The sequence below is a fragment of the Mastigoproctus giganteus genome, chromosome 1 (genome assembly GCF_048544385.1).
Source record: "Mastigoproctus giganteus isolate SK-2022 chromosome 1, ASM4854438v1, whole genome shotgun sequence".
In the NCBI taxonomy this organism is placed as follows: Eukaryota; Metazoa; Arthropoda; class Arachnida; order Uropygi; family Thelyphonidae; genus Mastigoproctus; species Mastigoproctus giganteus.
Window position 1 is genome coordinate 278,079,290 of NC_143575.1, and position 19,749 is coordinate 278,099,038.

At 39.9% G+C, this 19,749-nt stretch overlaps 1 protein-coding gene across 1 annotated transcript in view; it reads left to right on the forward strand.

The window, feature by feature from the left end:
• Positions 1-19,749, forward strand: part of Utx (Utx histone demethylase) — a 758,689-nt gene that overhangs the window by 195,739 nt on the left and 543,201 nt on the right. Inside the window, exon 5 of the mRNA XM_090377749.1 lies at positions 10,963-11,021. Within this exon, the coding sequence (XP_090233875.1) occupies positions 10,963-11,021 (59 nt within the window). The remainder of the gene's footprint in view (positions 1-10,962; positions 11,022-19,749) is intronic.

Here is a 19,749-nt window from a genome sequence, read left to right on the forward strand (position 1 = left end):
TTTACAGACCTGTTAGTTTGACTTCTGTTCCAGAGAAAATAATGGAGTCACTGTTTTTTTTTTTATGAAAACCCCAAACACGAGAGGTATTAGAACCTATAGTACTCAGTACGATGCTTGGGTTGGAGGTTGAGAAGATGAGAGAAGATATTTGTTGACCTTAGACCTGAACTTCTGTAGACTGTAATTTTCAGGAAAGACGTATGAAGGAAGGTTGTTCCAGAAAACGGCAGTTGAATGAATAAACAAGGAAGATGAAAAGTTGGTTCTGTGAGTTTGAAGTTGGACAGTAAATGGATGTTGGCTGGTGCCGGCATGTGTTCGGACTGTTTTGAGAGAGAGAGCGGGCGGGCATTGTAGAAGCCGATTCAGAACAGTGCCCGTGGATGTATCTGTAGAAACGGCATGCTGCAGAAACAGTACGTCTATGAGACAACGAGTGGAGAGACACTGTTAGAGAGGAGTCATTAATTAACCTAACTGCCTTCTTCTAAATGGAACCTAGAAGCCTGAGAGAGGTTTTGCTGGCATTGTCCCAGATATGGGAACAATTTTCCATGGTAGGATGGATTTACGATTTTTACAGAGTGAACAGCTGTTTGGAAGAAAAGTAATGCGGAGAGCAAAAGAGAAAACCAAGTTTTTTAGATTCAGAGGAAGCTTATTTGTAATGTGCTTGTGCCAAGAGATATTAGAAGTCAAGGTAATCCCCAAAAGAGATATATCAACTTGCTTAGAAATCAGAGTCACCAAAGATAAGCATAGGAGCAGAAGAATCCTTTTTGCAAGATATAAGACAAGACTGAGTTTTAGAAGGATTGAAATCAAGTAAGCTGTCTTTGCCTCACTGGAGAATTACCTGGAGATCGGCATTTAAGGAATTGGTAGCGGATATTTGAGAAGTTCAAGCTGATTGAACGTGGCAAGGTTTATCAAAATGGAAAGTGGAATGCAATGTGCTATCATCGGCAAAACTATGGATAGGACGGCCAGTCAAGGGAAGAAGGTCATTAATATAAAAGAGGAAAAGAGTGGGGGAAAGAACTGAACCTTGGGGGACACCAGCATTAGTGGAGAAGTTAGAAGACTGAGAGCCATCTACCATCACCCTCAGTGAGCGATCAGAGAGAAAACTGGATAACCAATTACAAAAAATAGTTGGCAAGCCATAAGATGGAAGCTTGTTTAGAAGACCTTTATTCCAAACATGATCTAAAGCCTTTGAGATGACTAAAGCAACTGCTTGTGTTTCACCGAACTTTTCCATTGAATTAGTCCATAAATGGGTAACATAAGCCAGAATATTACTGATGGAATCCATACTGGTGATCGTTGATCAGACGGAAGGTTTCTAGGTGTTTAAGAGTTGGCGGTTAATTGATTTCTCCATTACTTGATGCAAAGTAATGGTTGATGCAAAGTAAGGATGCAAAGAAAAACAGAAAGGAGTTCTTTACATACTTGAACTCGAGAAGGAAAGGGATGAATCAGATTGGTCCACTGGATATTGATGGTTCAACAGTTGAGGATCCTGCTCAGGTGGCTAACAATCTAAACGAGTATTTTGCATCTACATTCACGCATGAGGAGTTATTCAGGAAGGAGAATGATGTAGGTAAAGTAAACATTGGCAGTGAGCTGGATGATTTTGTAATAACTGAGAGGAAAGTGGAGGAGAGATTGTTGAGGATAAACATAAAAAAGGCACCTGGGGTGGATGGGATCTATCCAGTTATATTAAAGGAGGCAGCAAAGGAAGTATGCAAACCCCTAGCCATAATTATGAGAGCTTCTTTGGACTCAGGGGAGGTACCCGTAGACTGGAGATGTGCAAATTAACTCCAATTCACAAAGGAGGATCAAAGGCTGACACAAGTAATTATAGACCTGTTAGTTTAACTTCTGTTCCAGGTAAATTAATGGAGGCACTGGTTAAAGAAGCACTGCAGGATCATCTAGACAAGAATTCAGTTATAGCTCAGAAGCAGCATGGTTTTGTTAAGGGCAGGTCTTGCCTGACCAATTTGATTGGATACTATGATGTAGTCACAAAAGAACTGGATGCAGGGAATAACTTTGATATTATATATTTGGATCTTAGAAAGGCTTTTGATACTGTTGCACATCGAAGACTGCTGCACAAATTGGAGCAGTGTGGCATTGGAGGCAAATTGCTGCTATGGATAAGGGGATGGTTGAGTGGCAGAAGACAGAGAGTGGTAATCAATGGACACTGCTCAACTTGGACTAATGTTATTAGTGGAGTTCCTCAAGGTTCAGTGTTGGGTCCATTGTTGTTTTCGGTGTTTATGAATGATATCGATGATGGGATATCAAGTTTAATGTCTAAGTTTGCAGATGATACAAAGGTTGGCAGGGTCGTTAAGGACACTACTGACGCTATGCTGCTGCAACAGGATCTGGAAAGGTTGAACAGATGGGCTGAGAGGTGGCAAATGAAGTTTAACATTGACAAATGTAAAGTACTACATATGGGTACAGTAACCCCAGAGCAATGTATCAACTCTGCGGTACTACACTGACAGTGGTGGAGAATGAAAAGGACCTGGGGGTAATTGTGCAGGCAGATATGAAGTTCTCTGAGCAGTGCAGACGAGCTGCAAGAGTAGCTCATGGTGTCTTGTCAATGATATACAGGAATTTTTCTAGCAGGGATAAGGAGGTGATTATTCCCTTTTATAGGGCAATGGTCAGGCCACACCTTGAGTATTGTATACAGGTCTGGAGGCCTCATTTCAAGAAGGATGTATAGCTGCTGGAAGGAGTACAGAGAAGGGCAACAAGATTAGTGAATGGAAAAAAAGGGTTGCTCTTACAAAGAAAGACTTAAGTTTTGCAAATTACATTGTCTGGAGACTAGGCACCGGCGAGGTGATCTGATAGAGGTGTATAAAGCCTTGAATGGTTTGAGCATGCTCAATGCCGATGGGATTCTTCCTCTTGCTCAGAATAATCACCTGAGAGGGCATAAATTCAAATTGAGGAAGGACGGATGTCGGATAGATGTGCGGAAATTTGCCTTTGGCCAGCGGGTGGTTGGTTGGTGGAACCGACTTCCATCACTTGTTGTTGAAGTTGATAGCCTAAACAAATTAAAGCTCAACTGGACAGGTATTTCGAACGAACGGAGGGGTGAAATGGGAGAGGGTTTTTTTTTTTTTTTTTGGCTGATGCTGAATAAGCTTGCTTTCTTGCATCATATGCCTCTACTAATGCTAATGCTAACTTTAGAAAGAGTAGAAGTAATTGCAATGGGACAATAATTGGATGGGAGGGATTTGTCACACTTTTTAGGAACTGGCTGGATATGAGAAAATTTACAAGGAGAATAAAAAACACCTTTGGAATAAGAAAGTGAAAAGTGGTGGCAAAGAATAGGAGTAAGTTCAGGAGAACAAGTGGAGAAATACCATTGGGACCTGGAGCTTTCTTAGCATCAAGATTCGTCAAAATTCTGACATCCTTTTGATGGAAGACCACAGGAGGCATTGAATGGAATGTGTTGGGAATGGTGGGAGGTGTTTTTCCAAGATCACTAATACATGAGTAGGAAGAAAAATGGGATGCTAGCAGGTCAGCTTTATCCTTGTTTGAAGTGACAACAGAACCATCTGGTTTAGACCAAGGTGGGAGCAGATATATACCTGCTGGAATGAGCCCTTGTATAAGGGAATGATCGGGTCACACCTTAAGTAATGCATACAGGTCTGGAGGCCTCATTTTAGGAATGATGTATAGCTGCTGGAATGAGTACAGAGAAGGACAACAAGATTAGTGAATGGAAAAAGGGTTGCTCTTATGAAGAAAGGCTTAAATGCTGCAAATTGCATAATTTAAGCTAAGGCTCATCCGGTAAGCGAATGATTAGAGGCCTTGTGGCCGAAACGACCTGAGAAGTCCGGCTAGCTTGACTCCAAGCCCGGACGAAAGGATGTGAGTGCCCAGTGGGCCACTTTTTGGTAAGCAGAACTGCCGCTGTGGAGAATAGTCAACTGCGAGGCAATCTGATTGAGGTGTATACAGCCTTGAATGGATTGAGCAGGTCATTGCTGATGGGATTCCTCCTCTTGTTCAGATTACAAACCTGAAGAGGAATAGATTCTAACTGAGGAAAGCCAGTTGTAGAATAGATGTGCTTAAGTTCGGCTTTAGCCAGCTAGTTGATTGCTGGAACAAACTCCCATCTGTTATTGTGGAGGTTGATAACTTAAATTCCAAGCTGAACTAGACCAACATTTGCAATGACTGAATCAGTGAAATGGAAGTTTTTGGCTGATGCTATATAAGCTTGCTTTCTTGCATCATGTGCCCTACTAATGCTAATATGCCACCACTAATACCAATGCTAAAGTTTTGGGACTGCTGCCTTAACGTATTCTTTTTGATACAGCCAGTAACTCTTGTACTTCTGTTGAAGTGTGTCGCACCTCTCCAAAAAGATTCCTTTTACGTACAAATGTGGGCCTCATTAATAAAAGTTTCCCTCCAAAAATCTTGCAGACTTTAGTATTGATTTAATCCACATTGCTTTCAGCATATATTCCCACCTATTTTGTCTTAATGGAATTAGTGATAGACAGGACAGGAAGGGAGGAGAGGATATGCTGTTAGTGAAGAAAAAATCTAAGGAAGTGCATCCATTTGATGTTGGTGAACAATACAATGTTGAGTCTGTTTGGTGTGACATAAGCACTGGGAAAGGAAAAATGAGAGTAGGTCTGTGTTCGAGGCCTAATGAATCTGATGAGTATAATGAGCAATTGTACAGAGAAATAGACTGGGCCAGTAAATGTCTTATAATGGGGGATTTTAATTTCCACGAGATTGACTGGAATTTGTGGGTCGGCCACTCGCACACTAGCAAGGCTTTTGTGGATTTATTGTATGATTGTTTTCTACAGCAGCATTTTTGGGAGGCAACTAGAGGGAGGCAACTACTGATAATCAGATCAAGAGTATTACTCTTGATCTGATTATCAGTAGTGATTTTTCCTGCATTAAGAATCTGCAGATAAAGGAATCACTAGGTGGCAGTGATCAGTGTGCTGAAGTTGGATTTACTCAGAAGTAACTACCATCAAGGGTAAAGGGAAGGGTTTTTGCTTTCGTAAAAGTGACTACAGTGGTCTTAGACAGTATTTAAATTCTGTACGGTGGGATCAACTGATGATGTTACCAACAGCAAATTCAAAATGGGAAGCATTCAAAGAACTTATCTTGGAAGCTACTAGGCTTTACATACCAACTAAGAAATGTTGTTCAAGATTTAGGACTAAATGGATGTGAGATAAACTAATTAGACATGTGACAGAGAAGAAAAATGCATGGGATAGTTATAAAATAACAGGTGACAGAACCCTATGATAGATATAAGCTGGTCTGTAACCAAGTCACAAAGGAGGTTAGGCAGGCGAAGGCAGATTACGAGAAATCTTTGTCAAAGGATGCAAAGAAAAACAGCAAAGAGTTCTTTACTTATGTAAACTCTAGAAAGAAGGGGATTAATCAGTTTGGTCCACTTGATATCAATGGTTCAACTGTTGATGATCCCCCTAAGTAGCTAACAAATTAAATTAATATTTTGCATCTACATTTACACATGAGGAGTTATTCAGGGAGGGGAATGCCAGAGGTGTATTAAACTCTGGCAGGAAGCTAGATAATCTTGTACTAACTGAGAGTAAAGTGGAGAAGAAATTGTTCAAGTTAAACCTAAGAAAGGCATCTGGGTCGGATGGAATCTATCCAGTTATATTAAAGGAGGTGGCAAAGCAAGTAAGCAAACCCTTAGCATATAATTATGAGAGCTTTGTTGAACTCAGGGGAGGTACACATGGACTGTAGATGTGCACGTGACCCCAATCCATAAAGGAAGGTCAAAGGGAGAGACAGGTAATTACAGACCTGTTAGTTTAACTTCTTTTCCAGGGAAATTAATGGCGGCACTGGTAACAGAAGCACTGCAGGATCATCTAGACAAGACTTCAGTTATAGCTCGGACACAGCATGGTTTTGTTAAGGGCAAGTCTTGCCTGACGAATTTTATTGGATACAATAATGGGATGTGATCACAAAGGAACTGGATGCAGGGAATAACTTTGATATGATATATTTGGATCTTAGAAAGGCTTTTGATACTGTTGTACCTGGAAGACTGTTGAACAAATTGGAGCAGTATGGCATTGGAGGAAAATTGCTGCTATGGATCAAGGGATGGTTGAGTAGGAGAATGAAGTTTAACATTGACAAATGTAAAATACTACCTATGGGAAACAGCAACCCCATAGCAACGTATCAACTCTGTGGTACTACACTGACAGTGGTAGAGAATGAAAAAGACCTGGGGTTAATTGTGCAGGCAGATATGAAGTTCTCTTGGCAGTGCAGACGGGCTGCAAGAGTAGCTCATGGTGTCTTGTCAATGATATACAGGAATTTTTGTAGCAGGGATAATGAGGTGATTATTCCCTTTTATAGGGCAATGGTCAGGCCACACCTTGAGTATTGTATACAGGTCTGGAGGCCTCATTTCAAGAAGGATGTATAGCTGCTGGAAGGAGTACAGAGAAGGGCAACAAGATTAGTGAATGGAAAAAAAGGGTTGCTCTTGTCAATGATATACAGGAATTTTTGTAGCAGGGATAATGAGGTGATTATTCCCTTGTATAAGGCAATGGTTAGGCCACATCTTGAGTACTGTATACAGGTCTGGAGGCCTCATTTCAAGAAGGATGTAGAGCTGCTGGAACGGGTACAGAGAAGGGCAACAAGATTAGTAAATGGAACAAAGGGTTGCTCTTACGAAGAAAGGCTTAAGTTTTGCAAATTACAGAGTCTGGAGACTAGGCACCGGCGAGGTGATCTGATAGAGGTGTATAAGGCTTTGAATGGTTTGAGCATGCTCAATGCCAACGGGATTCTTCATCTTTCTCAGAATAATCACCTCAGAGGGCATAAATTCAAATTGAGGAAGGACGGATGTCGGATAGATGTGCGGAAATTTGCCTTTGGCCAGCGGGTGGTTGGTTGGTGGAACCGACTTCCATCACTTGTTGTTGAAGTTGATAGCCTAAACAAATTTAAAGCTCAACTGGACAGGTATTTCGAACGAACGGAGGGGTGAAATGGGAGAGGGTTTTTTTTTTTTTTGGCTGATGCTGAATAAGCTTGCTTTCTTGCATCATATGCCTCTTGTAATGCTAATGCTAAGACAGAGAGTGGTAATCAATGGACACTGCTCTCCGTGGACTAATGTTATTAGTGGAGTCCCAGGATTCAATGTTGGGTCCATTGTTGTTTTCTGTATTTATAAATGATATCGATGATGGTATATCAGGCTTAATGTCCAAGTTTGCAGACAATACGAAGATTGGCAGGGTTGTTAATGAAACTAATGACAGTAGGCTGCTGCAACAGGATTAGAAAAGTTGAGCAGATGGGGTGAGAGGTGGAAAATGAAGTTTAACATTGACAAATGTAAAGTACTACATATGGGAAACAGCAACCCCAGAGCAACGTATCAACTCTGTGGTACTACACTGACAGTGGTAGAGAATGACAGGGACCTGGGGGTGGTTTTGCAGGCAGATATGAAGTTTTCTGAGCAGTGCAGACAGTCTGCAAGAGTAACTCATCGTGTCTTGTCAATGATGTACACAAACTTTTCTAGCAGGGATAAGGAAGTGATTATCCTCTTCTATAAGGCGATGGTAAGGCCACACTTTGAATACCGTATACAGGTCTGGAGGTCTCATTTTAAGAAGGATATAGAGCTGTTGTAACAAGTACAGAGAAGGGCAACAAGATTAGTGAATGGAACAAAGATTTCCTCTTAAGAAGAAAGGCTCAAGTTTTTTAAATTAGTGTCTGGAGACTAGGCACCGGCGAGGTGATCTGATAGAGGTGTATAAAGCCTTGAATGGTTTGAGCATGCTCAATGCTGATGGGATTCTTCCTCTTGCCTGAGAGGGCATAAATTCAAATTGAGGAAAGATAGTTGTAGAATTGATGTGCGGAAGTTTGCCTTTAGCCAGCGGGTGGTTGATTGCTGGAACAAACTTCCATCTGTTGTCGATGTTGATGGCTTCAATAGATTTAAGGCAGAACTTGACAAACTTTTAGAGCGAGTGGATGGTTGTAATAAGGGTGGTTTTTTTTTTTTTTTTTTTGGTTGATGCTATGTAAGCTTGCTTTCTTGCCTCATGTGCCTGTGCTAATGTTATTAATTGGATTTTAGACACATATACAAAGGGTACTAGGAAAGTTTTGCAATATGACGCAACAATGAATCACAGGAAGCTGCTTGTTGCTGCATGTTGAGACATGTTCATACGTGCATAGTAGCCGCCGCGCCAAGTCGATGGGCTCAGTTATTCATTAGTAGTGAGAGTGTAAAGTGCTTGCGATGGCATCGTGGTCACGAAATGAGATAAGGACAGTTTTGCGGTATAATTTCGTGCGTGGTTTAACCATAGACCAGTGCTTAGAAGAAATGACTCTTGCACTAGATGATGATTGTCCACATCGTACAACGATATTCAGGTGGTATAGAGAATTCCAAAGGGGAAATTTCACTCTGGAGGATTCTGAGAGGCCGGGAAGGCCACGAACGTCAGTTACGGAGGAAAACGTTACTGCTGTGAGGAAAGTGCTTGACGAAAACAAGCGAGTGACCTACCAACAGATAGAGGATACTTTGGGCCTAAATGCACCAGCAATTCGTTCGATTCTGCAAGATCATTTGCACGTGAAGAAACTTTGTTCTCTCTGGGTGCCGCATCAACTGACTGAAGAGCAGATGACACAACGTGTGATTTGGTGCCGGGAGATGTTAAAAAAGTTTGATAAGGGACAATCTCGGTATGTGAACAACATCGTGACAGGTGACGAGACTTGGCTGTACTATTACGATCTGCCGACCAAGGCTCAAAACAAAGTTTGGGTCTTTGATGATGACGACATACCCGTAATTGTCAGAAAATCCCGATCTGTAAAGAAGAAAATGATAGCTGTATTTTTCAAATCGAGTGGAATTGTGGAACGTGTCGTTTTGGACACGCAGAAGACAGTCACAGCTAAGTGGTATACTGAACAATGCCTGCCTAAAGTCATTGGATCTATGAAGAACCTGCGGCCAAAGTCAAGAATGGACACCTGGTACCTCCATCACGATAATGCTGCAGCTCACCGCGCCCAAGCCTGCACCGAATATTTGACCACGACAGGACTGAAACTTCTCGAGCACCCTCCCTACAGTCCAGACCTTGCTCCCTGCGACTTTGCACTGTTCCCGCATGTGAAAATGAAGGTAAAAGGGAGGCGGTTTTCCAGTGATGAGGACCTTCTACGGGCTTGGGACAACGAGTGTGCTTTACTCCCTAGTGAAACTTGGCAGAACTGGTTTAAAGATTGGTTTCGGAGGATGGAGAGGTGTATTGAATGTAGAGGAAATTACTTTGAAAAAATTAAACAAACAAAGCTGTATTGCAAAACTTTCCTAGTACCCTTTGTACCTCTTTTTGACCTAACTCACTATTTTTTTTTCAGCATGATTTAAAATTTTTCCAGCTTATTATCACTTTCAAAGTGCTTAATCTCATTAGCGGTGACATGCATAATAATGCTGTTCTGTTTACCTCTTAAAATCTGACAATCTGTTGGTTGCATAATTAAATGTTGCTCCAGGTAGTTGCACCATATCTTCAATCCAATGGAATTGCCCGATAAGTCTAAATATTCAACCTAGATGGTATGCACTTGACCCGTCTTCTCTGGAACTTGAGGCTGCATCACTTGGAAGTTATTTCTTCAGAGACTCAAATTCTTCAAGTAATGCACCAATCATTAATTTGAGATCACTACACTCCTTATATCAAATAGAAAGAAAAGAACTATCAGTCGATTTATGATTATCAACTAGCTTGACCTTTGAATACATGTCACATGCTGTGCAAGCAGTGAACTCGTGACTCATTTGGGAATTGCATACAGTCATTTCCAATTGAATCGCAGTATCCACAGACAAAGTATTCAAAGTGGATTTTGTCCCAGTCATCATTAAAGTAAGAACTGAACTGGTAAGTATTACAAAATTAACTTTACAGAATTTAAGTCAGCTAAATTTTTAATCAGAATTAAAATATTATAGTAATCGAGCAGTTACGAAAACTTTGCTATGAACTTAAAAATTTGTGTGTACAAGTTACCAAAAAGAGTTACTGACCTAAGCAGAATTGTGTTGGAAAAGATAACAGTGAAATTAACAAAATATTTATGGAAAGTACTTCACAAAACTGTTGAAATTAGATTTATAAAACTACAGAAAGAAGAGAATTATATATATGTAAACAAATTTAGGAAAACAAAAATTTGCTGGCTAACTTCTACAAGGACATTATAATGAAAAATAAAATAAATTGAAATAATATTTTTTTACACCTAGGTTGCACAACTTTTTAAAGTTTTTTTTTTTTTGCACTTTCTAAAGAGTACTTGCATAATTTATTTTTATAGAATGCGCTAATATTGTGTCAAAAAAGAAATTAAGATACAAAGACTGTCAATCCTAATTGAATTTTAAAATTAATCATAGTTAATTCATTCATGTGTAGTTAATTAGGAGTTGGAACTGTGGTGAATAACTCAGCCTGTGTGATTAGGAATTATAATTTACTAGGAATTAATTCTTATAAAAATATTTTGTTTCTGTTGCATGTTTTTTTTTTTTCTTCTAATTATCTGTTATTCAGAATAGCGATGGTAATAATTATCATATTGTTATTAATAAACAGTTTAGTATGATTTTGAAAGATTGCTGAATTGATTTTGCTGAAAAGTGATTTTCAGTTTTAGACTGTTTTCTGTTAATTTTACACAGATTTTTTTATATTAAAATTTTAAACAGTGAAATTATTTTTTATTTATTTGGTTTGTTTTTTTCAGGATGCACCTTTTCTTTATGGTCTCGGTATTGTTTACTTTCATTTTAATGCCTATCAGTGGTAAGTTTAAAAAGTTTGTGAGAATTTAGCTGAGCTCCTTGAATACAAATATGAAAGAGAGATTATATTTAGTAATTCATTATATTATACTCAGTATTTTTCTTTCTTGTTTTTTGGATTTGATTTTTTGTATTAGCAACCTTTTCACATATTTAGTTGAATATTCATTATCTCAATTTCATAAATCCTTCTCTCTCTCTCTCTCTCTCTCTCTGTTCCCCTCCCCCAATATTTTTGCAAAGGTAAATATTGCACATATCAGCTTAAAGAATCGAAAGACCAGTATATGCTTTATTAATACAAGATGCGTATTAGCATTAGCAAGGGCATATATGCAAGAAAACAAGGTCACGCACCATCAGCCAAAATAAAAAATATATATATTAAAACCACCCCTTCCAATTTCACCCATCCATTCACTCCAAACGTTGGTTTTTCCTTGAATTTATTTAAATTGTCCACTTCCACAACAACAGATGGAAGTTTGTTCCAGCAATCAACCACCCGGTGGCTAAAGGCAAATTTCTGCACATCTATTCTGCAATTGTCTTTCCTCAATTGAATTTATGCCCCTCTCAGGTGCATAATGTGAGCAAGAGGAAGAATCCCATCAGTATTGAGTTTGCTCAAAATAGTTCAATGCCTTATACACCTCAGTCAGACCACCTCGCAGGTGCCTAGTCTCCAGATGCTGCAATTTGCAGAACTTGAGCCTTTTTTTTGCTGAAAGTACTCCTTTGTTCCCCTCACCAATCTCGTTGTCCTCTTCTCTACTCCTTCCAGCAGCCCTACATCCCTCCTAAAATGAGGCCTCCAGACTTGTATGCAGTACTTGTAGGTGTGGCCAGACTATAGCCTTATACAAAAAGATAATCAGTTCCTTATCCTTCTAGCAAAATTCTTGTATATTATTGACATGGCCTGGTCTGGCAGCCTGTCTGCACTGCTCACAAAACTTCATATCTGATTGCACAATTACCCCAAGGTCTTTTTTTCATTCTCCACTATCCTGAGTGTAGTACCACACAGTTGATACATTACTCTGGAGTTACTGCTACCATATGTAGTACTTTACACTTGTCAATGTTAAGCTTCAATTGCCACCTCTCAGCCCAAGTTATCTAGATCCAGTTGGAGTAGCATACTGTTTTTAATAACCCTACCAACCTTTGTATCATCTGCAAAATTGGACATTAAACATGAGATATCTTCATCAATATCATTGAGAAATATACAAAACAACAATGGGCCCAACACCGAACCCTGGGGAACTCCACTAATAACATTTTTCCACGAAGAGCAGTGTCCATTGATTTCCACTCTCTGTTGTCTCTCATTCAACCATAGGCGCCTCCACGGGCAGGATCGGCAGTGCATACCACACGCTTTTTGATTAGACCAGGGTTCGAGCCCGTGACCACCAAATACGGAGGATGCGGAAAGACCAGGGAATGACCACCGCATATCCCCGGAGCAATATGGCCTTAGGTGCTAATGCTCCTAAAAACCAAATAACAACAACAACTATTCAACTATCCATTCCTTTATCCATTGTAGCAACTTACTCTTAGTGCCATACCTCTCCAATTAGCATTAGTAGAGGCATTTGATGCAAGAAAGCAAGCTTATGCAGCATCAGCCAAAAAAATTAAAGTAAAATAAATAAATAAAAAAATAACCACTTCCACTTCACCCCTCTGTTCGTTCAAAATACCTGTCCAGCCGAGCCTTAAACTTATTTAGGCTATCAACTTCCACGACAAGGGATGGAAGTCTGTTCCACCTACCAACCACCTGCTGGCTAAAGGCAAATTTCCGCACATCTATCCTACATCTGTCTTTCCTCAATTTGAATTTATGCCCTCTCAGGTGATTATTCTGAGCAAGAGGAAAAATTCCATCAGCATTGAGCATGCTCAAACCATTCAAGGCTTTGTACACCTCTATCAGATCACCTCGCTGGTGTCTAGTCTCCAGACACTGTAATTCGCAAAACTTAACCTTTCTTCGTAAGAGTACCCCTTTGTTCCATTCACTAATCTTGTTGCCCTTCTCTGTACTCGTTCCAGCAGCTCTACATCCTTCTTGAAATGAGGTCTCCAGGCCTGTATACAGTACTCTAGGTGTGGCCTGACCATTGCCTTATACAAGGGAATAATCACCTACTTATCCCTACTAGAAAAATTCCTATATATCATTGACAATACACCATGAGCTACTCTTGCAGCCCGTCTGCATTGCTCAGAGAACTTCATATCTGCCTGCACAACCACCCCCAGGTCCCTTTCATTCTCTACCACTGTCAGTGTAGTACCACAGAGTTGATACGTTGCTCTGGGGTTGCTGTTTCCCATATGTAGTACTTTACATTTGTCAATGTTAAACTTCATTTGCCACCTCTCAGCCCATCTGCTCAACCTTTCCAGATCCTGTTGCAGCAGCATAGTGATAGTAGTGTCCTTGACAACCCTGCCAACCTTCGTATCGTCTGCAAACTTGGACATTAAGCTTGATATACCATCAGCAATATCATTTATAAATACAGAAAACAATAAAGGACCCAATACTGAACCCTGAGGGACTCCACTAATAACATTAGTCCACGATGAGCAGTGTCCATTGATTACCACTCTGTCTTCTCCCCTTCAACCACCCCTTTATCCATAGCAGCAATTTGCCTCCAATGCCACACTGCTCCAATTTGTGCAGCAGCCTTCCATGTGCAACAGTATCAAAAGCCTTTCTAAGATCCAAGTATATAATATCAAAGTTATTCCCTGCATCCAGTTGCTTTGTGACTGCATCATAGTATCCAATCAAATTGGTCAAGCAAGACTTCCCCTTAACAAAACCATGCTGTGTCCGAGCTATAACTGAAGTCTTGTCTAAATGATCCTGCAGTACTTCTTTAACTAGTGCCTAAATTTATTTTCATAGAACAGAAGTTAAACTCACAGGTCTATAATTACTTGTGTCAGCCTTTGATCCTCCTTTGTGAATTGGGGTCACATTTGCACATCTCCAGTCCATGGGTACCTCCCCTGAGTCCAAGGAAGCTCTCATAATTATGGCTAAGGGTTTGCTTACTTCCATTGCTGTCTCCTTTAATATAACTGGATAGATTCCATCCACCCCAGGTGCCTTTCTTGTGTTTATCTTCAACAATTTCTCCTCCACTTTACTCTCAGTTATTAGAAGATTCTCTAGCTTACTGCCAGAGTTGAATACACCTCTGGCATTCCCCTCCCTGAATAACTCCTCGTGTGTGAATGTCGATGCAAAATATTCATTTAGTTTGTTAGCTACCTGAGCAGGATCATCAACAGTTGACCCATCGATATCAAGTGGACCAATCTGATTCATCCCCTTCCTTCTAGAGTTTACATAAGTAAAGAACTCTTTGCTGTTTTTCTTTGCATCCCTTGCCAAAGATTTCTCGTAATCTGCCTTTTCCTGCCTAACCTCCTTTGTAACTTGGTTACAGATCAATTTGTATCTATCATACGCTTCTGTGTCACGTGTTAATTTGTATGTATCCCATGCATTTTTCTTCTCTGCCATATGCCTCATTAGTTCATCTGACATCCATTTAGGCCTAAACCTTGAACAATATTTCTTAGTTGGTATGTAAAGCCTAGTAGCTTCCAAGATAAGTTCTTTGAATGCTTCCCATTTTGAATTTGCTGTTGGTAACATCATCAGTTGATCCCACTGTATAGAATTTAAATACTGTCTCAGTCCATCGTAGTCACCTTTACGAAAGCAATACCCCTTCCCTTTACCCCTAATGGTAATTACCTCTATGAGTAAATTCCACTTCAGAACACTGTGATCACTGCCACCTAGTGGTTCATTTATCTGCAGATTCTTAATGCATGAAGAATCACTACTGATAATCAAATCAAGAGTATTACTCCCTCTAGTTGCCTCCCAAACATGCTGATGTAGAAAACAATCATCCAATAAATCCACAAAAGCCTTGCTAGTGTGTGAGTGACCAGCCCACAAATTCCAGTCAATATCTGGGAAATTAAAATCCCCCCTTATAAGACTCTCTGATTTACTGGCCCACTCCATTTCTCTGTACAGTTTCTTATTATACTCATCAGAGTCATTAGGCCTATAGCACACTCCTACTCTCAATTTTGATCTTCCAATTCTTATGTCACACCAAACTGACTCGACACTGCACTGTCCAGCGATGTCGACTGGCTTCACTTCCTTGGATTTTATGTGTTTCTTAACTAATAGCATAACCGCTCCTCCCTTCCTATCCTGTCTATCCTTTCTGTAGACATTGTACTCCCCAAATTCCAGTTCTGCATTCCTTATATCTGTGTGAAATCCCAACCACGTCTCTGAAATCCCAACGATATCTGCCTTTGATGTTTTGAGCAATACCTCAAATTCATCAAATTTATTTACTAAACTCCTGGCATTGGTGTACACGCAAGTATACATGCACATGCTCTTCCTCTTAGCCACCCTAACACAACCCATGTGTTTAATTGTACCCCAATGATTCCCAGCAGTCTCTGAAATATCCTGCATCTTATTTTCCAGGCTGCTGCTCATTACAATAGAAGCAGTGCAAGAATCACTTTCTCCTCTGCCATTGGCACCTGTTAATCTATTAGTCCTTGTATCCCCCAATCTAGCAGTTTTCCGACCCTCCTAACACTGCCTCGATAGCATCAGCAAACATTCTTGCACCCTTTCTATTTAAGTGTATCCCATCCCTGTAGAAGCAGTCTCTTCTGGTAACAAGTACAGCAGTCTTCCATATGTAGTGTGTTCATGTCTAACGGCACCAGGGGCTTCCCCATCTCCTCGTTGCTTTCATTGTATGTGTAATAGTTCACTATAAAGGCCAGAGATTTGAAAGTGTATGCACAGTCCTCCATGTGCAACAGTATCAACAGCTTTCCTGAAATCCAAATAGAGGTAGCCCTCGTTTTGCGCTGGTCCAATTTGTGGCGATTCGAAATAGCACCAATGACTAACCACAATGTTATTTTTTATTTATTTTTGCAAATTTTTTTTTCTCAATTTTTTTTGAAATTGAAAGTTTAAAATTGTCAGACAAAGTTTATTGGCATCATACGGTGCTATCCACTCTTCACGTGATTTAGGACCATCTGAGGCAATTAGCACATCCTTATCAGAGACGAGAAGGATTCCCACCCTCATAGTAACCACTCGTGGATGCAGGTAGTAAAGGTCCATGGAGTGAACCATTCAGTTGGTTGTTGTTTATGCTATTTACACATGTTAGAAATTTATTACGCTAGCATTTTTTATTAATTGTGCTATTAATAAATTAAATAAAAATAATAGTGATATCCATGTGCAGTTTTTACCAGTTGTGTTACAAAGTTTTAATTTTATAGAATAAAGAAATGCCATGTCTGGTAAAAGAAGGTCATTGAATCCTATTGCAATATTTGGAAGATGGAATCTGGTGAAAGCCACCGTAATGTGTGTAGGGCTATGAATATGCCTCCATCAACTATTACTACAACTATGAAGAATGCTAATAAAATAAAACAGTCGATGCAAAGTGGTAGATAAAAATTTGGAACCCAGTGATTTCTGATTGACTCCGTTATATAAAGGGTTCCATTTGCACCTGTCCCCCCAGGAACCTAACCCCGACATACATCGATGGCTACCTGTATATGATATCAAAATTATTTTTGGCATTCAGTTCTTTTGTGATCATATCATAGTATCCAATCAAATTGGTCAGACAAGACCTCCTTATAACAAACCCATGCTATGTCTTAACTATTACTGCAGTCTTGTCTAGATCATCCTGCAATGCTTCTTTAACCAGTGATTCCATTATTTTCCCTTGAACACAAGTTAAACTAACAGATCTGTAGTTACTTGTCACCTTTTGAACTCCTTTGGGAATTGGTGATACATTTGCACACCTCCAGTCCATGGAAGGTCTCATAATTATGGCTAAGGGTTTGCTTACTTCATTTTCTGCTTTCTTTAATATAACTGGATAGATCCCATCCACCCCAGGTACCTTCCTTATATTTAACTTCAACAATTTCTCATCTACTTTGCTCTCAGTTATTACAGAATCATTTAGCTCCCCGTTACATTTTGATAAACTTCTGCCGTTCCGCCTCATGGAATAGCTCCTGTGTGAATGTAGACGCAAAATACCAATTCATTCAGTTTATCAGCTGCCGGAACATGATTATCAATAGTCAAACAATCTATGTTAAGTGGTCTAATCTGATTCATCCCTTGCCTTCTAGAGTTTACATAAGTAAAGAACTATTTTTTGTTTTTCTTTGCATCCTTTGCCAAACATTTCTCGTAATCTGCCTTTGCCTGCCTAACCTTTTTCTAACATTTTTCTTCTCTGCCACGAGCCTCGTTAATTCATCTGACATCCATTTAGGCATTTAATTTAACAGTATTTCTTAGTTGGAATGAAAAGCCAAGTAGCCTCCAAAATTAAGTCCCCCCATTTAGAATTCAATGTTGGTAACATCATCAGTTGATCCCACTGTACAGAATTTAAAAACTGTCTGAGACCCCTGTAATCATCTTTATGAAACAAAAGCCCTTCCCTTTAACCTTGATATTAGCATTAGTAGAGGCATTTGATGCAAGAAAGCAAGCTTATGCAGCATCAGCCAAAAAAAAATTAAATAAATAAATAAAAAATAACCACTTCCACTTCACCCCTCTGTTCGTTCGAAATACCTGTCCAGCTGAGCCTTAAACTTATTTAAGATATAAACTTCCACGACAAGGGATGGAAGTCTGTTTCACCTACCAACCAACTGCTAGCTAAAGGCAAATTTCCTCACGTCTATCCTACATCTGTCTTTCCTCAATTTGAATTTATGCCCTCTCAGGTGATTATTCTGAACAAGAGGAAGAATCCCATCAGCATTGAGTATGCTGATGGGATTGACTCAAACCATTTAAGGCTTTATACACCTCTATCAGATCACCTCGCTGGTGCATAGTCTCCAGACACTGTAATTTGCAAAACTTAAGCCTTTCTTCGTAATAGCACCCCTTTGTTCCATTCACTAATCTTGTTGCCCTTCTCTGTACTCGTTCCAGCATCTCTACATCCTTCTTGAAATGGGGCCTCCAGACCTATATAAAGTACTCTAGGTGTGGCCTGACCATTGCCTTATACAAGGAAATAATCACCTCCTTATCCCTGCTAGAAAAATTCCTATATATCATTGACAATACACCATGAGCTACTCTTGCAGCCCGTCTGCACTGCTCAGAGAACTTCATATCTGCCTGCATAATCACCCCCAGGTCCCTTTCATTCTCTACCACTGTCAGTAGTACTACAGAGTTGATACGTTGCTCTGGGGTTGCTGTTTCCCCATATGTAGTACTTTTCATTTGTCAAGGTTAAACTTCATTTGTCACCTCTCAGCCCATCTGCTCAACCTTTCCAGATCCTGTTGCAGTAGCATAGTGTCAGTAGTGTCCTTGACAACCCTGCCAACCTTTGTATCGTCTGCAAACTTGGACATTAAGCTTGATATACCGTCATCAATATCATTTATAAATACAGAATACAATAATGGACCCAATACTGACCCCTGAGGGACTCCACTGATAACATTAGTCCACGATGAGCAGTGTCCATTGATTACCACTCTCTGTCTTCTCCCCCTCAACCACCCCTTTATCCATAGAAGCAATTTGCCTCCAATGCCACACTGCTCCAATTTGTGCAGCAGTCTTCCATGTGCAACAGTATCAAAAGCCTTTCTAAGATCCAAGTATATAATATCAAAGTTATTCCCTGCATCCAGTTCTTTTGTGACTGCATCTCAGTATCCAATCAAATTGGTCAGAAAAAACCTCCCCTTAACAAAACCATGCTTTGTCCGAGCTGTAACTGAAGTCTTGTCTAGATGATCTTGCAGTGCTTCTTTAACCAGTGCCTCCATTAATTTTCCGTGAACAGAAGTTAAACTAACAGGTCTATAATTACTTGTGTCGCCCTTTGATCTTACTTTGTGAATTGGGGTCACATTTGCACCTCTCCAGTCCCTGAGTACTTCCCCTGAGTCCAAGGAAGCTCTCATAATTATGGCTAAGGGTTTGCTTACTTCCATTGCTGTCTCCTTTAATATAACTGGATAGATTCCATCCACCCCAGGTGCCTTTCTTGTGTTTAAATTCAACAATTTCTCCTCAACTTTAATCTTAGTTATTACAAGATTCTCTAGTTTAATGCCAGAGTTGAATACACCTCTGGCATTCCCCTCGCTGAATGACTCCTCATGTGTGAATGTCGATGCAAAATATTCATTTAGTTTGTTAGCTACCTGAGCAGGATCATCAACAGTTGACCCATCGATATCAAGTGGACCAATCTGATCCCCTTCCTTCTAGAGTTTACATAAGGAAAGAACTCTTTGCTGTTTTTCTTTGTATCCCTTTGTAAAGATTTCTCGTAATCTGCCTTCGCCTGCCTAACCTCCTTTGTAACTTGGTTACAGATCAACTTGTATCTGTCATAGGCTTCTGTGTCATGTGTTAATTTGTATGTATCCCATACATTTTTCTTCTCTGCCATATGTCTCATTAGTTCATCTGACATCCACTTAAGCCTAAACCTTGAACAATAATACTAGTTACATCTTTAAGTAATTCTCACACCAGTACATTGTGATCACTGTCACTCAGTGGTTCCTTTATCTGAAAATTCTTAATAAAT